Raw genomic sequence first — 20,069 nt, 5'->3', positions numbered from 1 at the left:
TGGTACCATTAAAGACTTTTAACATCAACAGAAACTTTTCTGTTTTACAAAAGGTTCTTTGTAGTGCATTCCTTAGAACATAAAATGGTGAGCAAGAAATGGTTCTTCTTTTACTTTATGGTGCTTTTGAGAACCAAAAATGGTTCATCAATAAATAGTTCTTCTACAAATTCTTCTATTTAATTTTTATTTATTTATTTATTTATTAAATTCTGGAGTTTTTCCAGTGTGGTTTAATAGAGGATTAAGGAAAATCAGGACTGTAATTTGTAACATAAATTTAAACTATATTAAAAGAGCACCAATTATCTAATTCACGATTTTACATTTTGTCTCCAACGTTAATCTATTTTCTTGGACTACAAACACACGTACTGTATATAGGTATACAGTTTACATCCTGGGATTGGTGATGTAATAAAGACAGACATTATGTGCCGCACAAGCCCTAAAAAGTGAAGGCAAAATGTCTCGATCGCCCCCCAGTGACTGGTCCCAGTATAGGTCATAAGCCCCGCCTCCCTTATGTTATTCAATGGGACTTGAGACAGACTAAACAATTTAATTACACTTCAGTTATCTTTTTTACGAAAGCTGGTTTCTGTCATTTACTGTAGTCTTTATCACGCCGATGTAAATTCAAGTGTTTGTTTTTAAAATAAGTTTGTTTTTAGTTAGTTATTTAATGCTATAAAAACAGTGGTGTCACATCATGATTGACAGCTGTGATATCGTGTGATATGCGCATTCTGCGAGGGCGGGGCCTTGATTTCGCGGCTTTACTTCCTGCTTACTACCGCCCAGGACTGGTCCCAAAATCGCTACTGCCCAGACTCAAGACCCAAGATGTCAGCGCCGTAACAGGACACTGGCGGCTTCACTTTTCACCAATGGAAGAGAGCGAACAGGCGTCGTCCATCTTTTTTTTTACAGTTTATGCTTCAGACTCACAGCCTGTAAGTTAACTCCTGTTAGCATTGCATTGTGAGCGAATTTTTCAAACATGGTAAGGAGCGTCACATTTCCGGAGTTTCAGACCAATCACAACATACAGATTAGCTGGCCAATCAGGGACAGTTTTGTACAAAATCTGTACGTTCAGGAAGACAGGGAAATCTGGAGCTACAAAAATGTACGGCATGTGGAAAATAATGTGTTTTTTGAACCATAAACCACGCGAACACATTGTATCACACCAAATACACAAAATAACATTGTTTTTTTTAGCAATGAAATAGGTGCACTTTAAAACATTACTAATTTGTTTTCCAGACATTTGTAATATTCTGTATTTTACTTCAGGAATCCCACTGTATAATATATTTAAATAAAATAAATGAATATTTTACACATCTGACTCCAGCTATTTTATTTCCAGATGCTTTACAAGTTTCCCATGGATTAGGATAGATTATTTGGATGGATCCATTAACGTTTGTACGCTTCTGAGCCCCAGTATTGTTGTATTGTTCTAGCGGCGCCATCTGCTGGTCTAATGTAAAACAGCTCAATCCCCCTCAATGCACACAATGGTTTAACCCGTTGCCAAGGTGCTCGAGTAAAACTACCGCACGAAGAAGCAACAAAATACTCTGTAGGCCTCAAAACATGAACACTCTAGTACTTCTTAAGTATTTGCAAACAAATTGTTATTATTAGCTGTTAACAATAGTTTTGGAAGGGCAACGACAACGTTTTTGTTTTGTTTTGTTGTCCTTAACAGTCATGTGCAACGAGACCCGTGCGTAACTAGCCCGTTAGCCAAAGTTAGCGGACGGGTAACTGTTACTGTTAGGTAAGAAAACTTTTTATATTTCATAAACAAATCCTAGTGAACAGAATTAATTTTGCTTAACAAACGAAGCAACATCTGTCACATACAATACAACTGTGAGACGGATGATTATGCAGAGAGTATTTAATAACCATTTGTTGCGATTAACTTTAACTGTAATATCTTAAAGTATTATTATTTTATCAAAGGCTTTTATTGTATTTGTGTTGTTTATTGTGTCGATGAAATGTATGTTAACTTGTACATTTAAAACACAGAGCACAGTTATTTAGTATTTGATATCTTTTTATTTATGAAGTGATGGTTAGTTCGGAGGCTCCCATGGACGCTTTGCCTGGCAAATGTTGGAAACTACAATCTGAACTTTGTTCTCATAAACACTCTTGGCTCATTTGCAAGTGATGCGAGGACTTCAGTTCAGCTTTACCTGGCCATGGAGCAAAGAGAGGTAAGTGTCGAATCATCTCCAAATTTCATATAGATAAAACATTCAGCATATGCATGTTAGATCAGTTAACTAGGTCATGTGATGTGCCTGTAATGGCAATGATGTGCTGTGTACTCTAGAAATGTGTTGTTCTATTGTACAGTGCATTCAATGTATACTTTTCATCAATATGTTTGTTCCCAGGGAAACGAACCCACAACCTTTAGTGCTCTACCAATTGAGCCACAGTCAATAGCACTACTTCAGCAGTAACACATTGAATGCATTGTAAGTTGCTTTGGATAAAGGCATCTGCCAAAAGCATAGATGTAAATGACAAGTTTTCTCAGACAATGCTTAAAACAAGCACTTAGACTAGATGCAGGTGATTGTCTGTTCAAGGAGATATTTGATAACCCTATTTCAACTACTTTGGCTCCAGTACGTGTTAAAGAAAGGTCATTGTTTTGTTTCCCACTAAGGATAAGGAGCTGGAGGAAATCACCCTTCGCTTGCACGGGGACGGTATGTCCCCCGAGGCTCCGGCAGAGGAGCGCGAGCGCCACCTTTGGCGTCTGCTTCAACGCAGTGAGGGCAGTTTAACCACAGCCACCGAGGACCTGCAAACATTGCGCACACAGCAGGCCAGCGAGATGCGAGAGGTGAGCGGCATATGGCAGACTGGGCTGATGTCCTTAAGAATAGCTAATGATGGTCTGCCTCATTGACATTGAAACATGATCACGGTATTTCTTATCCAAACCAAACTCGTACTGTAGTTGTAGCCTTTGTTGTGATGTATGACTATTTTATGGATTTTGTAAAGGTGGAAAATTACGTGGAGCATATTCGAAACATGCTGGAGGAGCGCGAATCTCTTACGGCGGAGTACGAGCGCGACAACGAACAACTTCGTGCCGAGCTCGCTCAAATGAAACACCAGCAGGGTGAATGTTTTTTGTTTTTTACACAGCTCTTGTACGAAGTGAACACACCTATTTATTTTAATAATACTAATACTGTTTCAGACTCCCAATGTAAGGAGGTGGTGGAGATGCTCGAGCAGGAGGGTCTGTCAGAGATCAGCCAGAGCAGTGCCAGTGAGCAGGTGGCTTATTTGCTGGTGGAACGAGTTACTTTGTTGGAAAGACTGGAGGCTGCTGAGAGGAAGCTGGACACCCAGACGCTTACCGGAAACCTTAGAGAGGTGCATCTGCAGGTATTATGAGAATTTAAATTTTATGATGTTCCCGTACAGCACAATGCTAGCAACACCAAGCTTATGGTTTTGATTCCAAGGCACACATGCAGATTAAATGCATAGATGAAATGCTGTGCATAAAGTGAGGCAATCCAATAATGGAAGTATAAGTGTTTTATTTAGTGGTTGGCTTTTTCTTAACTCATTCCCCGCCAGCCATTTTTTGTGATTTTCACAAAAGTTTCACAAAATGCTTTCCAGGAAAATTTTCTTCTAAAAATATATAAACATACAAATATATTAAATGAAAGAACATACCCTCTGCTTTCAAACAAATAAGAAAGGGAAAAAACCAAAAAGCTGAAATAATTGCATTTTTGTGAAGGAATTTTGTTACAGAACAGATTCAGAATGATTATCAAAACATACACAGAGTTTAAAATTAGTAAATAACGTTTTGGCTTCAGTATTTTTCATAAATTGCGCCGTGCAAGTGCGCCATCTAGTGGATAATCGCGATATTGCAGATTAACATAAAAATTCATCAGGAACACCTTTTTCACGCAAATGTTTTCTCTTAATTGACAAAATAACTCGTCAAAGGCGGGGAAAGAGTTAATAGTGTGAAAGCAGTGGCATACTGGTTTTATTGTTATTTTAATATCTGCCACTTATGGAAATTAGGAGGAGCTTGATCATATCCGTCACACAATGGAAGAGGAGCTTAGGCAGCAAAGGGAATATGTGCACCGTACCAAGGAAAATGAAAACAAGGTGAGATGAGTAGCCAATTTAAAACAGTCCTGTTTTATTGTCCATCCCTGTGTTTTACACACATATCATCATAGTTTCTTTTAATTCTGTGTTCCACCATAAATGGACAGGAAGCATCAGTTCAAAGTCCTTGGAGGAAGCTCTTTGGTGCGCGCAAGGCTACACTAAAAGCACAGAATCTTGTTCCTGTATGTTCCCGTCATATCTACTGTCTCTTGTTTAGGCTGATGCGCAAATATGGCATGACCCATACAGAGTTTCTTGATGAGATGATCTATTTGAAGCACAGTCTAACAGCTGAATGTTGTTAACTTTATGATAGGATGCATGTTTTGCATCTTGGTTCCACACAAAGCAAAAAAAACCTGTCTGGAATGAACGCTTTAACACTTTTGGCTTTGCACTCTGGATCCTTGTTATGGACACATTTGCTTTATGGTGGTGGTTACTAACCACAGGTTGTCGTCTGTTGCTTATCTCATGGTTGTAAGGGAAGAAGGAACATATTATTAAACATCCACTTTCTGGAACATTATAAATGTTTGGCTTCACCTTTATGGCACGTGCATGTGAAACAAGCGTTGATCCTAACGTGTTTCCTATTTTCCAGTCCAGACAGATTTAGTTCTCACTATTTCCTTGTAGGCCCACGGTGAAGAGCTCAACAGAGAGCGCCAGAAGTTGGAGAGGGATTTGGAAGAGGCGTCCTGTCGTCTTGCTATGGCACATGAAGAGATTCGCCGCCTGACGGATGAGCTAGATCTGGCTCGTAAGATCCAGAACGTGTGTGGTAGGTGAAATAAAGTTTAAGCATTTTGAAAGTTTCTTTATTTCTATTAGATTATGCATAACACAACCTTTATTAATGGGTCAGTGACAAAAATTGTTTGGCAAGATGAGAAATTCAATTGTTTTTTAACCTGGTTTTAAAAGCATGCATCAGGTATATTATATACATTGTATTTATGTAAATTTTATGCAATACATTTTTTTAATGAAAGTTAATGGACCTAAAAAATGTAAAATGGTGTAACCGCCAATTGCAACAAAGAATGAGAAATATGAAATATTTTATCCACCTTGATGGCATGTAAGCGTAATCATAAAAAACATTTTTAAATATTATTACTTTATTAGTTATTTCTAAAAGTAAATTTTAATGCGTTTTTGTTATATTTGTCCTGACATATGCTGAAAACAGCTGTAAATAATCTTTGACAAATTATGTAAAATCATATTACACTAAACTAACTGATTTATATTTAATTCCACATTTTTTATGAATATATTTATATTTTAATAAAATTATATATTTATATTAAAATAAACATTATTGCAGTTATCCCCCAAATATTCTTTCAAAATGAAATAAAACCAGAAATTTTAGACTTCCTCAAAAAAGAGAAAACATGCAAGAAATCTGCAAATTTATTTTAAAATTTTAACCCTTTTACATTTAATTTATCCCTATGGATACAAAATAATTAACGTCACGTCATTGACCCTAATATCAAATCCTCAGTACCTGACCTGCAGAAAACTGGGGAGGAGGTGGAGCAGTTAAAACAGGAAGTGGACAAGCTTAAACAGTGTGGTGAGAGCTTCATTTGTCATTGCAACTCATCCTCCTCATATTTGTCTACCTCCACCTTAGTGAGTAGAGAATTTGTTTGAGTTTTAAACCCAATTTTTGGTAGATATGGTGGAGCTGCAGAAGGCGAAGGAGCGCAATGAAAGACTGGATGGGGAGATTCGAGCGCTGCGGGATAGAGTTCGCTCCTTGGACACAGAGAGGAAGACTCTCATTGAACTTGTAAGTATAAATATATTTCAGATTGGACTTGTCACTGCCATTAACTGTGATACTATGAAACCCTATTTGCAAATTCAGTAAAAATGTGTTAAACTGCTTTATAAATAAATAAACTTGACTTTGACAACTTTACCAGTTTCTGACAGACTGTATATGTTACAGGTTGAACAATCCAAGATGCACTTAAATCAAGGAAACAATGAAATCTCTACATGGGTAAGAATTAACTGATACTTTGCGCCCATCGGGCATTGCTATTTTATATATATATATATATATATATTTTTTTTTATTATTATTATTTAATTGCATAATGTTAGTATGTTTAATATTTATTTAATTCCCATAAAAGCACTTAATGCTGTTGCTTTTTACAGGGTGTTGGGAATAATCCAGATCCATCTCCAGCCATTGAGGATGAAATACTCCACAAAAAGTATAACCTCGCGCTACTGTATATCAACCTGCCACAATCATCTCAGTGCATGGCATTGTTTTATAAAGATACTACTGATAGGGTGGTGATGTTTTGGTAGGTGTCAGAGGGAGTCTGAAGATAAGGACAGCCGTCTGCGAGAGATGGAGAGGAGGCTCAAGAAGCTGCAAAAGGAGCATGAGGAGCTGGTGGAGAGAAATGAGGAACTGGAGGCACTGCTGGGCGAGGCGCAGAACGCTGCTAAAGAGCAGCGGGAACGTCACGATTGTGAGATGGAGGGCTTACGGAGAAAGGTGAGGTTTTTTACTGCATTTGCTCATCTCCGAGCTGAATATGATGAATGATTGCTTGAACAGTAAGGTGGGACCTTTTTTATTTTAGATTAAAAGTGTAGAGCAAGAGCTGAAGAGGAACACTAAGAAACCTGAGAAGAAAGATGAAGATCAGGTTAGAGGGACCAACTCTGAGGTAATAACAAAACAAATCTTTAAGTTTAAACCAGGTGTGACCTGACAAGATTCTGTCTGCCTGTTAGGACTTGTTGTGACTTTCTTGCACTCTCTGAGAGTGTAGTTGGATGTAATATTTACTGTTTTTAATCCAAAGCCTAAAGAGAGCACCCAAGAAAGACTTCAGTTCCTCGAGGGTCGGCTTGCTGAGGAGAAAGGGTGGAGGAAACAGCTGGAGGTTGACCTATCTGTTGCCCAGTCTGCTCTTAAAAAGGAGAAAGAGGTCATTTTAGTCACACAGCACTGATGATAGAATATACAGTTTGCTAAAATGATGAAGGTTGTGCATTATGCAGATGTTATAAAACTGTAATAAAGTGCTCTCTGACCTAACATCTACTCATTTTGTGAACAGGTCATGCAAAGAGACCACGAGGACCTGAAGAGATTACGTGTAGAGGTTCAGAGACTGGAGACAGAATGTCGACAGGGCAAGACACTTAATAAGAATCTCACACAGATCAAAGGAGAAAAGGGAATTTTGGAAGAAAAGGTAAAACAGTTTTATTATAGGTTAAATCTTGTTTAATGTCGGGGACTATTTGTTGTCTGGAAAATCCTTGCTGATGTCATGTTTGTCCCTCTTCAGGTAGCTCAGCTGGAGCGCGCTCAGATAAGACTTCAGGACAACAGGACTTTTCTGACAGAGAACAGTCGGGTCGAAGACAACCTAAGAGAGAGCAGGGAGCAGGTGGCAGAGCTAAAGTCAGTGGTGGAAAAGCTAAGAACAGAATTGACACGACAAGAGAAAGAGCTCAATACACTAAAGTAAGGCACTTTTTACTTTATTTTCAAAACAATGTTATTCACTGTATTGTTTTACTTGACTATTTACCACCATCTGTCTGACTTCTACAATTTAAACTGGTTTTTACTAACATACCTATATGTAAAGGACAAGCCTTTTTCTGTCCGATGTCTTTGCATGTGAATTGAGTAAAAGAGTTCTTTTATGTTATTCAATGTTAGCTAAAGGTCCTTGAATTCTTGCCTGGCTGCCCAACCTCTCCGCACAGATCCATGCTCGTCGTCTCCCTTCAAACCAGAACATTTTATTTTTGACAAGGTTTTTGTTTCAGAGATCAGTTTCGCCACTAGCCAGACCGATGAATAACACTGCAAAAAATGACTTTCTTAGTATTTTTGTCTTGTTTTCAGTAATATCTAAAAATTCTTAAATTAAGATGCCTTTTCTTGATGAGCAAAATGATTTAAGAAAATAAGTCTAGTTTTTAGACAAAAATATACAATTTAAGTGCATTTGTGCTTAAAACAACTTTTTTCTTAAATGCTTAATTCAAGAAATTGTTTCTCACCATATTGGCAGATATTTTTGCTTGATTCAAGCACAAATTTATTTCAATTGTATAGTATTTTTCTAAAAACTAGACTTATTTTCTTAGGTCATTTTGCTGATCAATAAAATACATCTTGATTTAAGAATTTTTAGATATTTTTCTGAAAACAAGAAAAAAACACTAAGTAAGAAAGTAATTTTTTGCATTGAAATACATACCTGAAGTTCACTTTGGTTCAGGCGCGTGACCGCCACAATGCATGTGCATCTGAAGAAACAGTCTATAATCTTTATAAAGAGTGTGTGGTAATTTGTATTGTTACTGATTTGTATATTAGGGATGAACTAATGGAGAAGCGTAGTCATGTGATGGATCTGCAGAGGGAGCTCAGTGAGAAAACCCAGGAGAGGCTTCAGACTAATGGAGAAAGGGAGAGACTCGGTCTGGAGCTCCAGCATGTTAAACAGCAGCTCCAGTCGGCTAGAGAGCAGATACCCAAAGCTTCACAGGAGCACACCGGCGAGCACACGGCCAACCGCAGGCCCACGGCAGAGAATGAGAGGCATTGTCAGGTACCCCACCATTGTTTTATCACACTGGCTGCAATTCAAATATTTATATGGGCTGTCCATAAATTGCAATAGTTCCCTTGCTTTTTATTGAGATGCTACTGATTTGTAAATGTGTATGTGGAGTGTTTAGATTATTAGTTGATGGTATTTGTAAACTGTTTGGTGTAATGTGTTTCTCATCCAGTTGGCCTGTGTGAAGTCAGAAATGAGTAAGCTGCACTCCACCCTGGAGGAGGAGAGACAGCTTGCCGGCCAACACCTACTGGCCCTGCAGGCCCAGATCAGTGAAGCTCAGGCTCGGGCTAAGGTCAGATCCACCATTATTTCACTTATGCAGTACATACATGCACAAAACATTGTTATAACATTTTTATACTGCACGTCAGGGCTAGTCAACTGGCAGCCCACGGGCCAAATTCGGCCCTCCAATCAACTTTATCCGGTTTGGTCATCTTTGTCTGATTTTAAATCAGCGTGGTTACATCAAAGCCGCCTTTCCACTGTACATGACAATGGGCTGCATGGGGTGTCAACCATCTGCGGGTGTGTCATTTTTGGATCCAATTTGAGCTTTGAAAGCATTAAATAAATTGTTCCACTACACTGCGCTACACCGTTTGCATGTGACACGCCAACCGGAAGTGATGTATTTCAGTGTGTTCCAGTCAAAACACTGTGTGCAAGGTGAAAATTATTAATCCTTTTTGTTAAATTTATCTGTAACGCTTGAATCCTTTAAAAATGATTAATTACTGATAAGTAAATAATTAAGTATAAATATTTGTAGATTGAAGGCTCTTGCGCTGGAATGAGATTCTCTCCAATGTTGACACGAATTTACGATTAAACTACATTTCATTACAACTTCCACTAGGAGGCAAACTTCGACTGTAATGTCCAATGGAAAGGTGTTTTAGTCTTTAAAATATTAAAAAGAAAATGATTTTAGTTATTAGGACAAAACTGGCTTTATGTTGTGATTACTTGAAATGTAACTATTTTTGAAAGCTTAACAGTTATAAACAAAATAAACACAATACAAATTTACATGTGTTGATTATTTACACTTGCACTTATTAAGGTTCACAGTTGAACTATTTAAGGATTAGTCCATTTAAATAGTCCAGAAAAATCCAGATAATTTACTCACCACCATGTCATTCAAAATGTTGATGTCTTTCTTTGTTCAGTCGAGAAGAAATTATGTTTTTTGAGGAAAACATTGCAGGATTTTTCTCATTTTAATGGACTTTAATAGAGCCCAGCATTTAATACTTAACTCAACACTTAACAGTTTTTTTCAACGGAGTTTCAAAGGACTATAAACGATCCCAAATGAGGCATAAGGGTCTTATCTAGCGAAACGATTGTCATTTTTGGCAAAAAATCTGCACTTTTAAACCACAACTTCTTGTCTAGGTCCTTTCCTGCGTGACCTAACGTAAATGCGTAGTGACGTAGAGAGGTCACGTGTTACATATATGAAACGCACATTTGCGGACCATTGTAAACAATAAACTGACACAAAGACATTAATTAGTATCAGTTGACATACAACAACGTCGAAATGGTCCTCTTTCTCAACACTTGTAAACACTGGGGCGGAGTTTCGCGTTCGTCTTCTGTGACCTATTGCGTGGGGTCACGCTGGCGCATCACGACCGAATCTAGACGAGAAGTTGTGGTTTAAAAGTGCATTTTTTTTTCTTGTCAAAAATGACAATCGTTTCACTAGATAAGACCCTTATGCCTCGTTTGGGATCGTTTAGAGTCCTTTGAAACTGTTGAAAAAACTGTTAAGTTTTGAGTTAAGTATTAAATGTTGGGCTCTATTAAAGTCCATTAAAATGAGAAAAATCCTGCAATGTTTTCCTCAAAAAAACATAATTTCTTCTCGACTGAACAAAGAAAGACATCAACATTTTGGATGACATGGTGGTGAGTAAATTATCTGAATTTTTCTTTTAAGAAAATTGAATATTCCTTTAACATTTGGCTATTGCAATGTTAAACTGCAGTTGTTTTTAAAATATTAAAAAATAAATTTGAGTTTCATTTAAAGACAAATTCTGGATACAAGATGTGTGCACCTTTTTTGAAAATGCATATTTTTTAATATTTGACCTATAACAAAAATTTACAAAACAACATAAATTATAACATATAATAATAATAATAATCAAAATAATAATATTAATTTTATAAATAGGTAAAGGTAAAAAATATAAAATAGGGGGTAAGAAAAATAGAAGTAAAAGTTTGGCCCGCATTATATTTACATTTTCAACATCTGGAAGAGTAGTTGAAGACCCCTGCTGTATGTTCTCCCTATGTCCCCTGTGTGACATGAACATATGTGGTTGTCACAGGCACAAGATTCGCTCTTACAGCAGAAGGGAGAGGAGAACAAACAGATAAAGCAGGACCTGCAGAGAACCCAGCACCTGTTCACCTCTGCTGAACGAGAGCTACGCTATGAGAGAGAAAAGAATCTAGACCTTAAGAGACACAATGCACTGCTGGAACAAGAGAAGCTCAAGGTACATTTCTCAGATTTGTCAATGGCTAAAATCAAACGCTGATGCTCCTAATCTCATAATTAGATCATAAAACTTTAACCTTGATTTCACAGACAGGTCACATATGTCATTGTTATTCTTATTGCTTTGTTGTGTTTAGCTGTGTGCGGAGCTGAAGCAGGTCCAGACCAAAGCAGCCCAGCTGGAGGGGAGCACAGCAGAGCAGGTGGCAGAGCTGGAGATCCTTCATCAGAGGGCCAGAGATCTGGAGCTGGAGGTGGCCAGAAGCTCTCAGAGCAAACAGACTAACAACAGCTTGATGGAGGAGCTAAATGCGGAGAGGGCACGCGTGATCGCTGCAGATAAGAAGGTGCATTTAGAGTAGCAAAATAGATCAAGTTTGTAAAAGTACGATTTAGAGGAACTCTCTATCTGTGAATTTCTTTGCAGGTTGTCGAACTGCAGCAGCAGTTGAAGAACACCTTGCACCAGCTGCGTCTGGAAGAAGCCAGATCTGGAGAGACCAGCAAACTGGAAAGAGAGACCAGAGATATGTCTGATAGTCTGTCTGCCCTCAGAGCTAAAATGCAAGAAGAGCAGCTGCAGAGGTCAGCACACATCACCGGCCAAAATGCTGAACGTTGTCCCTTAACATTGTCAACACTTTACAAATTGGTTTGTGTTTTCCAACAGGAAACTGCTTGAGCAGAAAGATGAGGAATTACAGCAGCAGGTGAGGTCGATGCGGATGAAGGAGGCGACTCTGATGCGCGCCAACTCGGAGCTGTCTCACCATACACAAGAGCTGGAGACGCGGCTGCAGGTGCTGGAAAGTGAACTCAACACCACCAGAGATGAGGTTTGTGGTGTAAATCTGTTCAAAATGACAAATAAATAAATAATGATTTTAATTCTAAAACATAGCATTTTAAATGCTTAATGCAGTGTTTTTCCAGATAAGATATCTAATCTAACGCAGCATTGCATGTAAGACAATCCCAGAATGCATTTGGAGCAGGGTTAGTATCATAGCTGATGTATGACCAGATCCTTATGTGTCCTGCAGCAGAGACTCAGTCAGAAGAGCTGCCACAGGCTTGAGGAGCAACTTCTCTCCTCCCAGCACGAGTGTGAAAGACTGCAAGAGCAACTTCAGCTGGTCGCTCAGCAGCTTGACACAAACATCAGGTAAACGTTGTGGTCTTACACATTGGTCTTAATACTAGAGCCCCCAGAACTGTACATTTTTTATGCCTGCTTTATCAAACTGTTTAGTTCTTGTAGTATCTATTAATGATCTGATGAGTGTATGAAATAAATCCAAATGTCTTGGACCATATGCTCATTAATAAATCTCATTTAAACCTCAGAAGGAATTGTTTTGTAGCATTTGCAAAGTCCTGATACAAAATGATCTGCACTTCTTCTAGGTTACTATGTCAGAGATTACTACATTCAAGAAGCACACATAAGATGCTATTTGATACATTATCAAATGTAAACTTGAAGATAACGGTATGTTCACTCTTCTGTAGGAGACACAATGAGAAACAATCCCAGCATAAAACCAAGTTGCGCAGAGCCAAACAGATCTTCATCAAGACAGTATCTCAACATGAACACAGGATCCAGCAGCTGGAGAATGATCTGGCCCTTGCAACAATCCTCTCTGAGAAAGTAATACATTATTATTTTATTTCCAAGAACATACAGGAACAGTCCACTTTTTTTTTTAAAATATGCTTATACCATGGCTGCAGCAGGTGCAATAGTCCTATTGAAAGTTACCAAGGGGACTATTTTCGCGCACTGCATAATATCATTGCGCCTGCTGCAGACATGGTCCGGCAGCAAATTCCTTCATTATTATGCCAGAATAAGAGTATAGTTCATAGCCATATCGGCCTAGAAAATCACAACTTTTAATTTTCCGTCGGTCTTAGTACACGATGTAACTACAGAAGAGTCAAGTTTTAAATAGGAAAAATATCAAAACTCTTGGGTCATTTTTAGCGCGAAGCTAATGGTCTAATCAGATTCAATGGATTATGCTATGCTATGCTAAAAGTGCTACTGCCAGACCCGGAGATCGGATGAATGGATTCCAAAATGATAAAAATCATGTGTAACTCTAGTAGAGCTGGAAAATAAGCCTGTTTTCAAAAAAGTGGAGTGTCCCTTTAAAGGGACAGTTCACACAAGAAAAATGTTTGTTTACGCACCCTACATCATTTCCCAAACCACTTTCCATTTGTAAACGTTGCATTTTTTGAATGCATTTGTCATGACTTTTTCCCATGCAATTACAGTAAATGCAGACATCCCACCTCTCTCTTCCCGCATATTAGTGGCTCCCTGATGCCTGCAAATGATGCAAAATATCCCAGAAATCAGTTAATCAAGAATGTGTGAGTTGGAGAGGTCAGGACGTTCAAATAATTTTTTTAAAGGTCTCATTCTGAAGAGTCTGACATAGCGAGCAACAAGACGAAGTGAGAAAGTGAGGTTGTTTCCTGTTTGGTCTCCCTTTCTGATAACTAGACCAATTAACCTCTTTCTCTCTCTAAATGACGATGTCAAAAGTTTTTTAGGTGTCATTAGTTTCAGTAGCATAGCTGGCTAGCTAGCTGGATTTAAAAAGGCTACTCTATTGTAGTCATAATGTAAAATAACTTAATATAATAATGTATACATTGTATTAAAGCAATACTCCAGCCAGATATCAAATTTACCCCATGTTTTACTCACCCTCAAGTAATCTGAGATACACATGTCCATCATCTTTCAGAAGAACACATTTGGAGTTATTTTATTAAATGTCCTTGCTTTTCCAAGCTTACAATGGGATAAAAACAGGGATCAGGGAACAACTTCTGACTTTGAAGCCCAAAAAGGCTCCAATGTGATAATAATGGTCTTTGCGGGAAATCGATGCGATATTTGTAAGAAAAATATCCATATTTTAAACTTTAATAACTAGCTTTCGGTAGCAACACCATCTTGGACATTAAAGAAACACTCCACTTTTTTTTAAATATGCTCATTTTTTGGCCTGGGCAAAAAAAATGGATTTTTCGATAATCGTTTTTTTTTTTAATGTGATCGATTCAGAATCGATTCTCAAAGAGCACAATCGATTTTTTTCTTTCATATTTATTTCTGCAAACATTAAACGAAAGATTAACGTAAATCGAATTACTAGTCTTCTTCACTAGATGTCACCCTATTTTTTGCTTTGCGCGAGGTTACCAAGGAGCGAGAGGCAAGCCTGTCATTCATTAATTCAGTGCTTAAAATGGCGGTTTCAGGTGCTTCATCGATTGTAATAATTAATTACCCACTTGAAACCTGCTGTTCACTGTCTTTTTATTAGTATAGTATTTGTATTTAATCTATATTTATTGAGTTGAATCGAGAATTGAGTATAAAACTGCCCCGAAAACCGAAATCGAAAATTGAATCGAGAATCGAAATCGAATCGATTTGACACCTTGTGAATCGAAATTGAATCGATCTGGAAAATCTGAATCGATACCCAGCCCTACTCATTTTCCAGAATGAGAGTATAGTTCCTAGCCATATCTCCCTAGAAAATCGAAAATTGTAATTTTCCGTCAGTCTTAGTACACGATGTAACTACAAAAGAGTCAAGTTTTAAATAGGAAAAATATCGAAACTCTTTGGTTATTATTGAGCGTGATGCTAATGGTCTAATCAGATTCAATAGATTGTGCTAAGCTATGCTAAAAGTGCTAGCGCCAGACTCGGAGATCGGCTGAATGGATTCCAAAATGGTAGAAATCTAATATTTAACTCTAGGGGAGCTGGAAAATGAGCATATTTACAAAAAAAGTGAAGTGTCCCTTTAAATACATATAATAGTGTCATTGTGTAAGCTATTTAGTTAATTGTAACATTTTACATAAAACGACATGTACACTATTTCACCCCTTGTTCGTTACACTATGAGCAGGAGAAGGACTGGATTAGGACCGTAACAGAAGAAAATGACCATCTTCTCCTCGAGAGACGAGAACTTCTGCAGCGAATAAGCGAGGCTGAGGAGATGGGAAACGATGGACTGAGAACAGCCACTTCCACCCAGCAGAGGTAAAAGTCTCATGCTTTCCTCAGTGCTCAAAGAACAAATACAAAAGTATTATAACCCTCTTTTTTCTCCCTTATCAAGGGTTAAATTCCTAGAGATGGAAAATAAGCAGCTGCAAGATAAAACTTTATCACTGGCCAATCACATAGGAATTTTAGACCGTGTATTGAGAAACCTTCAGTCTGTGTGTACTGCCGAGGTAATGATCTACATCTGTGTTTTTTTAATTATTTATTAATAATTTGTCTAAATAGTTTGACTTGCAGTCATCCCATCATGATGTGTGTGTCTGGTATAGGAGGTCAAGAAAATGTTTCCTTCGGGAGTTTATACTGATGGACTGTTGCGAACATCAACTCCAAGGTAATCTTAACATTTTAAGTCCACTTACTAGTGTGTCCCCAGTGCCTAAGTTTAGGTAAGTCAACACTTTGAAGTGTAAATTATTTAAAAATCCACATTGAGGCGTATAAATACATATATTTTGCCAAACTAATACATTTCATTATTTCATGTCCATAAACATCACATAAAAAGTGAAGTCAAATCAGCACCGTTGAGCACTGGCTCAGTACTGTGTCACAAAACAAACATTAACATCTTAATATCTTGCTATAGTGACTCGTGGGGAATATTGGATGCCATTCGCAAAGTGGGGGAGTCTGGAGTAAAGAGCTTGGAGATCTCCTCACCATTGCCTGTCTCACAGTCCACTGAGATGGGATACTTGAATGTGACCTCACCTGCGGCTCCTAACACCAGATTAGAGCTGGAAGAAAGTCTTAGTGCCACCAGCGATGAGGCCTAAGAGACTTTGTCAGCTATTCATCATCTTCATTTTTAATAGGAGAGGTTTGTTTGACCACCGTTCAGTTCTGTTGTACATTGATGGTAAATATGTAGCATGGTACTTTAGTGGTAAATCAAGGTACTTCTAAACATGTGGTACTTTATCAAGTCAAATTAGAATACTTAGGTTTTATATAATCTATATGATGACGTTTGCCAGTGGCCAGGAAAATGACATCTATAAGTTGCCATGTTTTTTGTACATTTACGGAGTATGATACTATAGCGAAGCACTTAAAGCACTATTAACCTGAAGTTCAGATGGATCCATCTGCAAGTGTTTACAATTGAAATGCACTATTGCCTTTGGATAAAAATTAGTATTTGTCTTATTGAGATCTTAAATGCCACCAAGTTACAGATGTCTAGAGCAATGAAGTTAAACATCTTGCATCAGTGAATACTGAGATTGCCATACAGTAACTAAGAACTGTGTGTAATACATGTTTGGTTTACTGTGTAAAGACAAAAATTACATTTTCTTTTTGCTCACTTTTTTATGTAACCTTTTTTGGGGATAGTTGCTAAATTTAATGTCACCTTAGTTTTTTTGTAGAGGTACTTTGGTGTGATGATTTAGAAAAGTTTTTCTTATACGTAGCATATGCCGGACGTATGATTGATTATAAAAACAGCCAGTCTGTGGTGGGTATTGTATTCAAAGAGAGATTTGGCTACTGACAGATATATAAAAAAAAAACTAATTTTGTGTTATCATATGGTAATACCACTGTAAACTGTGGCTTAAGGATCAAAATCCTGTAGTTGTGCCTGTACATTACTGTGTCCTGCTGCTATATAATAATAGGATGCAACTTTAATGAAATCTTCTTATAGGGCTAATGTGGAAAAACTGCGAAAGACATTAATGTACATGGTACACATTGAAAGAGCATGTATTTTCGTAATAAATCTTCAAAAAATTTCATGGTCTTTTTTTTAAAATAAAAGTTAGTTTGCAATATTTCATACATACATTCAAATTCTGTTATGCTACAGAGAAAACCCTCAAGTATTGTGTATACATTTTTGTATGCTTACTGTTTATTTATTACTAATGCATCATCTAAACACACAGCATTATTAAAAATGACACAGTCTCTGGTATAACAGTCTGAATTTAATAAACAAGATAGAGATACAAAGTGTTCTTGACATTGATATTTTCTTAGTTCGTCTATCAGTCTTGTCTGTGCATATATAACAAAAATCTTTATATGGAACCACAATGCAAGACAAAAAAGTAAAATGAATTATTTCAGGACATATATAACAATGTCATACATAATACATGTTAACAGTTAATAATAATAATTAATGATTACTGTGTTCCATGCGGAAAAAAGATTAGGAAAACCGAATACTGAAAAACACTGACATGGAGCAAAGAAAGAGAAACCAAATAAAGGTGTACATGTAAAAATGATGAGAATGCCTAGAAAACAAATGATCAGTACTTACAGAAAAACAAATATTAATAAGTTGAAATACTAAACAGGTACAAAAATGAACAATATACAGTATTTAAACCTTGCGCTTTTCACTGATAATGCATACAGGGTATATTTTATAGCAAATGTACACATTTTACTGTTTTGGGAAACATTTAAGGCTTATCAAGCCAGAATTATTCTGTAATGTAATAATCTATATCTGGCAATGAGCTGAATTTGACCAGTCCTCCTTATGAAAGCACCAAGAAGGAGATCCTCATTACACTGCTGCCATTTAAAACCGTGATATTGGTCACATTTCTGAATGCTTATGTAAAAAATTCTGTTTTACTAGGTAAACACGGTATAATAAATCACAAATATATATAAATATAATAAACCTATGTATCTGGAGGATTTTGAGAGCATTTGAACGCAACAACTTGGTCCTTTGCAAACAGACAAATGAAAATATGCACACAAAAAAAAAAGGTCTCAGGCAGTTTTCTAAAAATTAATGAATATAACAAAATAAGCTTAACAAATGACTGGTATACATGAATATAAAAGTAAATGAATGTTACAGCTGCAGTGTTGGTGTCACATAAAAAAAATGTAAGTATAGTACGATCATGTACACTGTAAAAAAAATCTGTGTTGAACTTACATTTTTAAGTTGAAACAACTTGAAATTACAGTTAATTTCAATTTTTTGACTAGTGAGGAGTTATATAAATGTATAAAAATTCAACTTAAATTTTATAATTTATACAAACTCCTTACTAGTCAAGAAAGTTTGAATGAATTGTAAATTCAAGCTGATTAAAATGTAAATGCAACAAGGATTTTTTTTACAGCGTATGATCCAATTTGGCAAGAATATTTAATGGAATGGTGCTTAAATTCAGTAAAAACATTTTGAACTACTTTACTACTACTTTTTTATAAAAGTAATCATCAATACATGTGCTGCTGTTTTTGCATGTCAGAGCAACTATAAGACAAAGACATCTGTTAAACATTAGTTTTGGATTAGCTTATCAAACAGAAAATGCTCTGAACTCAACTACATTCAATATTTTGATTGTGAATTTCCAAGAAACTTTATTCTTTAAATACACCATTATTGATGTTTAATTCAATGATTTCAGATTAAACAAATAAAGACTTTTCTGCCACAGATGAGGTGCTAGATTGGGCCATAATCTAAAAATGAATGATCGTGTTTCAAGGTGCTTCTGCATTTCTCAGGTTAGTGAAGGAATAGAGGTAATCTGCACTTAATGTTAAAGGGATAGTTCACCCAAAAATGAAAATAATGTCATTAATGACTCACCCTCATGTCGTTCCAAACTCACAAGACCTCCGTTCATCTTCAGAACACAGTTTAAGATGTTTTATATTAAGTCCGAGAGCTTGTTGACCTTTCATTGAAAATCTATGTACAGTATACTGTCAATGTCCGGAAAGGTAATAAAAACATCATTAAAGTAGTCCATGGGACATCAGTGGGTCAGTTAGAATGTGTTGAAGCACAAAAAAACCCCAGCTGGGGCGCACCAGATAACACGTCAGCCGTGTCACTGCATTCACGTGACTTCAGTTTCGCGCATGCGCTTCACAACAGAAGAAAATGTATTTTGATGCTACAACATACTCTCACTGACCCACTGATGTCACATGGACTACTTTGATGATGTTTTTATTGCCTTTCTGGACATGGACAGTATACCGTACGTAGATTTTCAACAAAGGGTCAACAAGCTCTCGGACTAAATCTAAAACATCTTAAACTGTGTTCCAAAGATGAACGGAGGTCTTACGAGTTTGGCACGACATGAGGGTGAGTCATTAATGACATTATTTTCATTTTTGGGTGAACTATCCCTTTAAGAGGTCACGTTACTTGTGTGGTTCATTTAATGTCACACCTCCACGGTTACATCATGACAAACCCCCATTTAATGGCGATGCAGTACATGAAGCAGTTATGCCATTCAATTAAAAAAAGGACACTTTTCCTTAAAAATGCTATGATTGGATGAGGACGAACAATCCAAAAGAGTCCCATGGCATTGCACAAAAAACCTTAACACATAAAATTGATACAAACAACATCTATGATGCTAAAAAATATGATTATTTTAGAGAGTGCCCTCACTTTGACACTCTTTTAACCTTCTCAGAAAATCCTCGAATTGGATTCTTTTGCCAATAAAAAAATAAAGGGGCAATGGTTACGCTCCTAAGATCCTAGCCTCAGATTCGGCCTTAAAATTGACCTTACCACAATCATTTGTGACCCTGCATGTGAAAACCCACCTAAAGTCATTTT

General features: G+C 37.0%; 1 protein-coding gene across 4 annotated transcripts; it reads left to right on the top strand.

Annotated features, from left to right (window-relative positions):
• The first annotated feature begins 1,552 nt into the window (after window positions 1-1,552).
• Window positions 1,553-18,293, top strand: ccdc30 (coiled-coil domain containing 30). Of its 4 annotated transcripts, XM_073812990.1 has the most exons (30): window positions 1,579-1,594; window positions 1,724-1,795; window positions 2,094-2,243; window positions 2,705-2,884; window positions 3,049-3,169; window positions 3,251-3,441; window positions 4,108-4,197; window positions 4,308-4,385; window positions 4,843-4,987; window positions 5,720-5,791; window positions 5,895-6,010; window positions 6,173-6,226; window positions 6,388-6,446; window positions 6,547-6,739; window positions 6,828-6,914; window positions 7,053-7,178; window positions 7,311-7,448; window positions 7,545-7,723; window positions 8,591-8,825; window positions 9,010-9,132; window positions 11,195-11,365; window positions 11,505-11,714; window positions 11,795-11,952; window positions 12,038-12,203; window positions 12,411-12,532; window positions 12,880-13,021; window positions 15,318-15,454; window positions 15,534-15,651; window positions 15,751-15,815; window positions 16,071-18,293. In XM_073812990.1, exons 3-30 carry the CDS (start codon window positions 2,229-2,231, stop codon window positions 16,258-16,260), a joined length of 3,681 nt encoding a protein of 1,226 aa, XP_073669091.1. In that variant the 5' UTR covers window positions 1,579-1,594; window positions 1,724-1,795; window positions 2,094-2,228; the 3' UTR covers window positions 16,261-18,293. The 4 variants fall into 4 exon arrangements, with proteins under 4 accessions (XP_065142033.1, XP_065142034.1, XP_065142035.1 ...); XM_065285961.2 differs by having other exon boundaries at window positions 1,553-1,795; XM_065285962.2 differs by lacking the exon at window positions 4,308-4,385 and having other exon boundaries at window positions 1,553-1,795.
• Window positions 18,294-20,069: the final 1,776 nt, after the last annotated feature.

The sequence above is a fragment of the Paramisgurnus dabryanus genome, chromosome 21 (genome assembly GCF_030506205.2).
Source record: "Paramisgurnus dabryanus chromosome 21, PD_genome_1.1, whole genome shotgun sequence".
Classification (NCBI taxonomy): domain Eukaryota; kingdom Metazoa; phylum Chordata; class Actinopteri; order Cypriniformes; family Cobitidae; genus Paramisgurnus; species Paramisgurnus dabryanus.
Note: the sequence above shows the minus strand (reverse complement) of the source record. Positions and strands in the feature narration are given on the sequence as shown.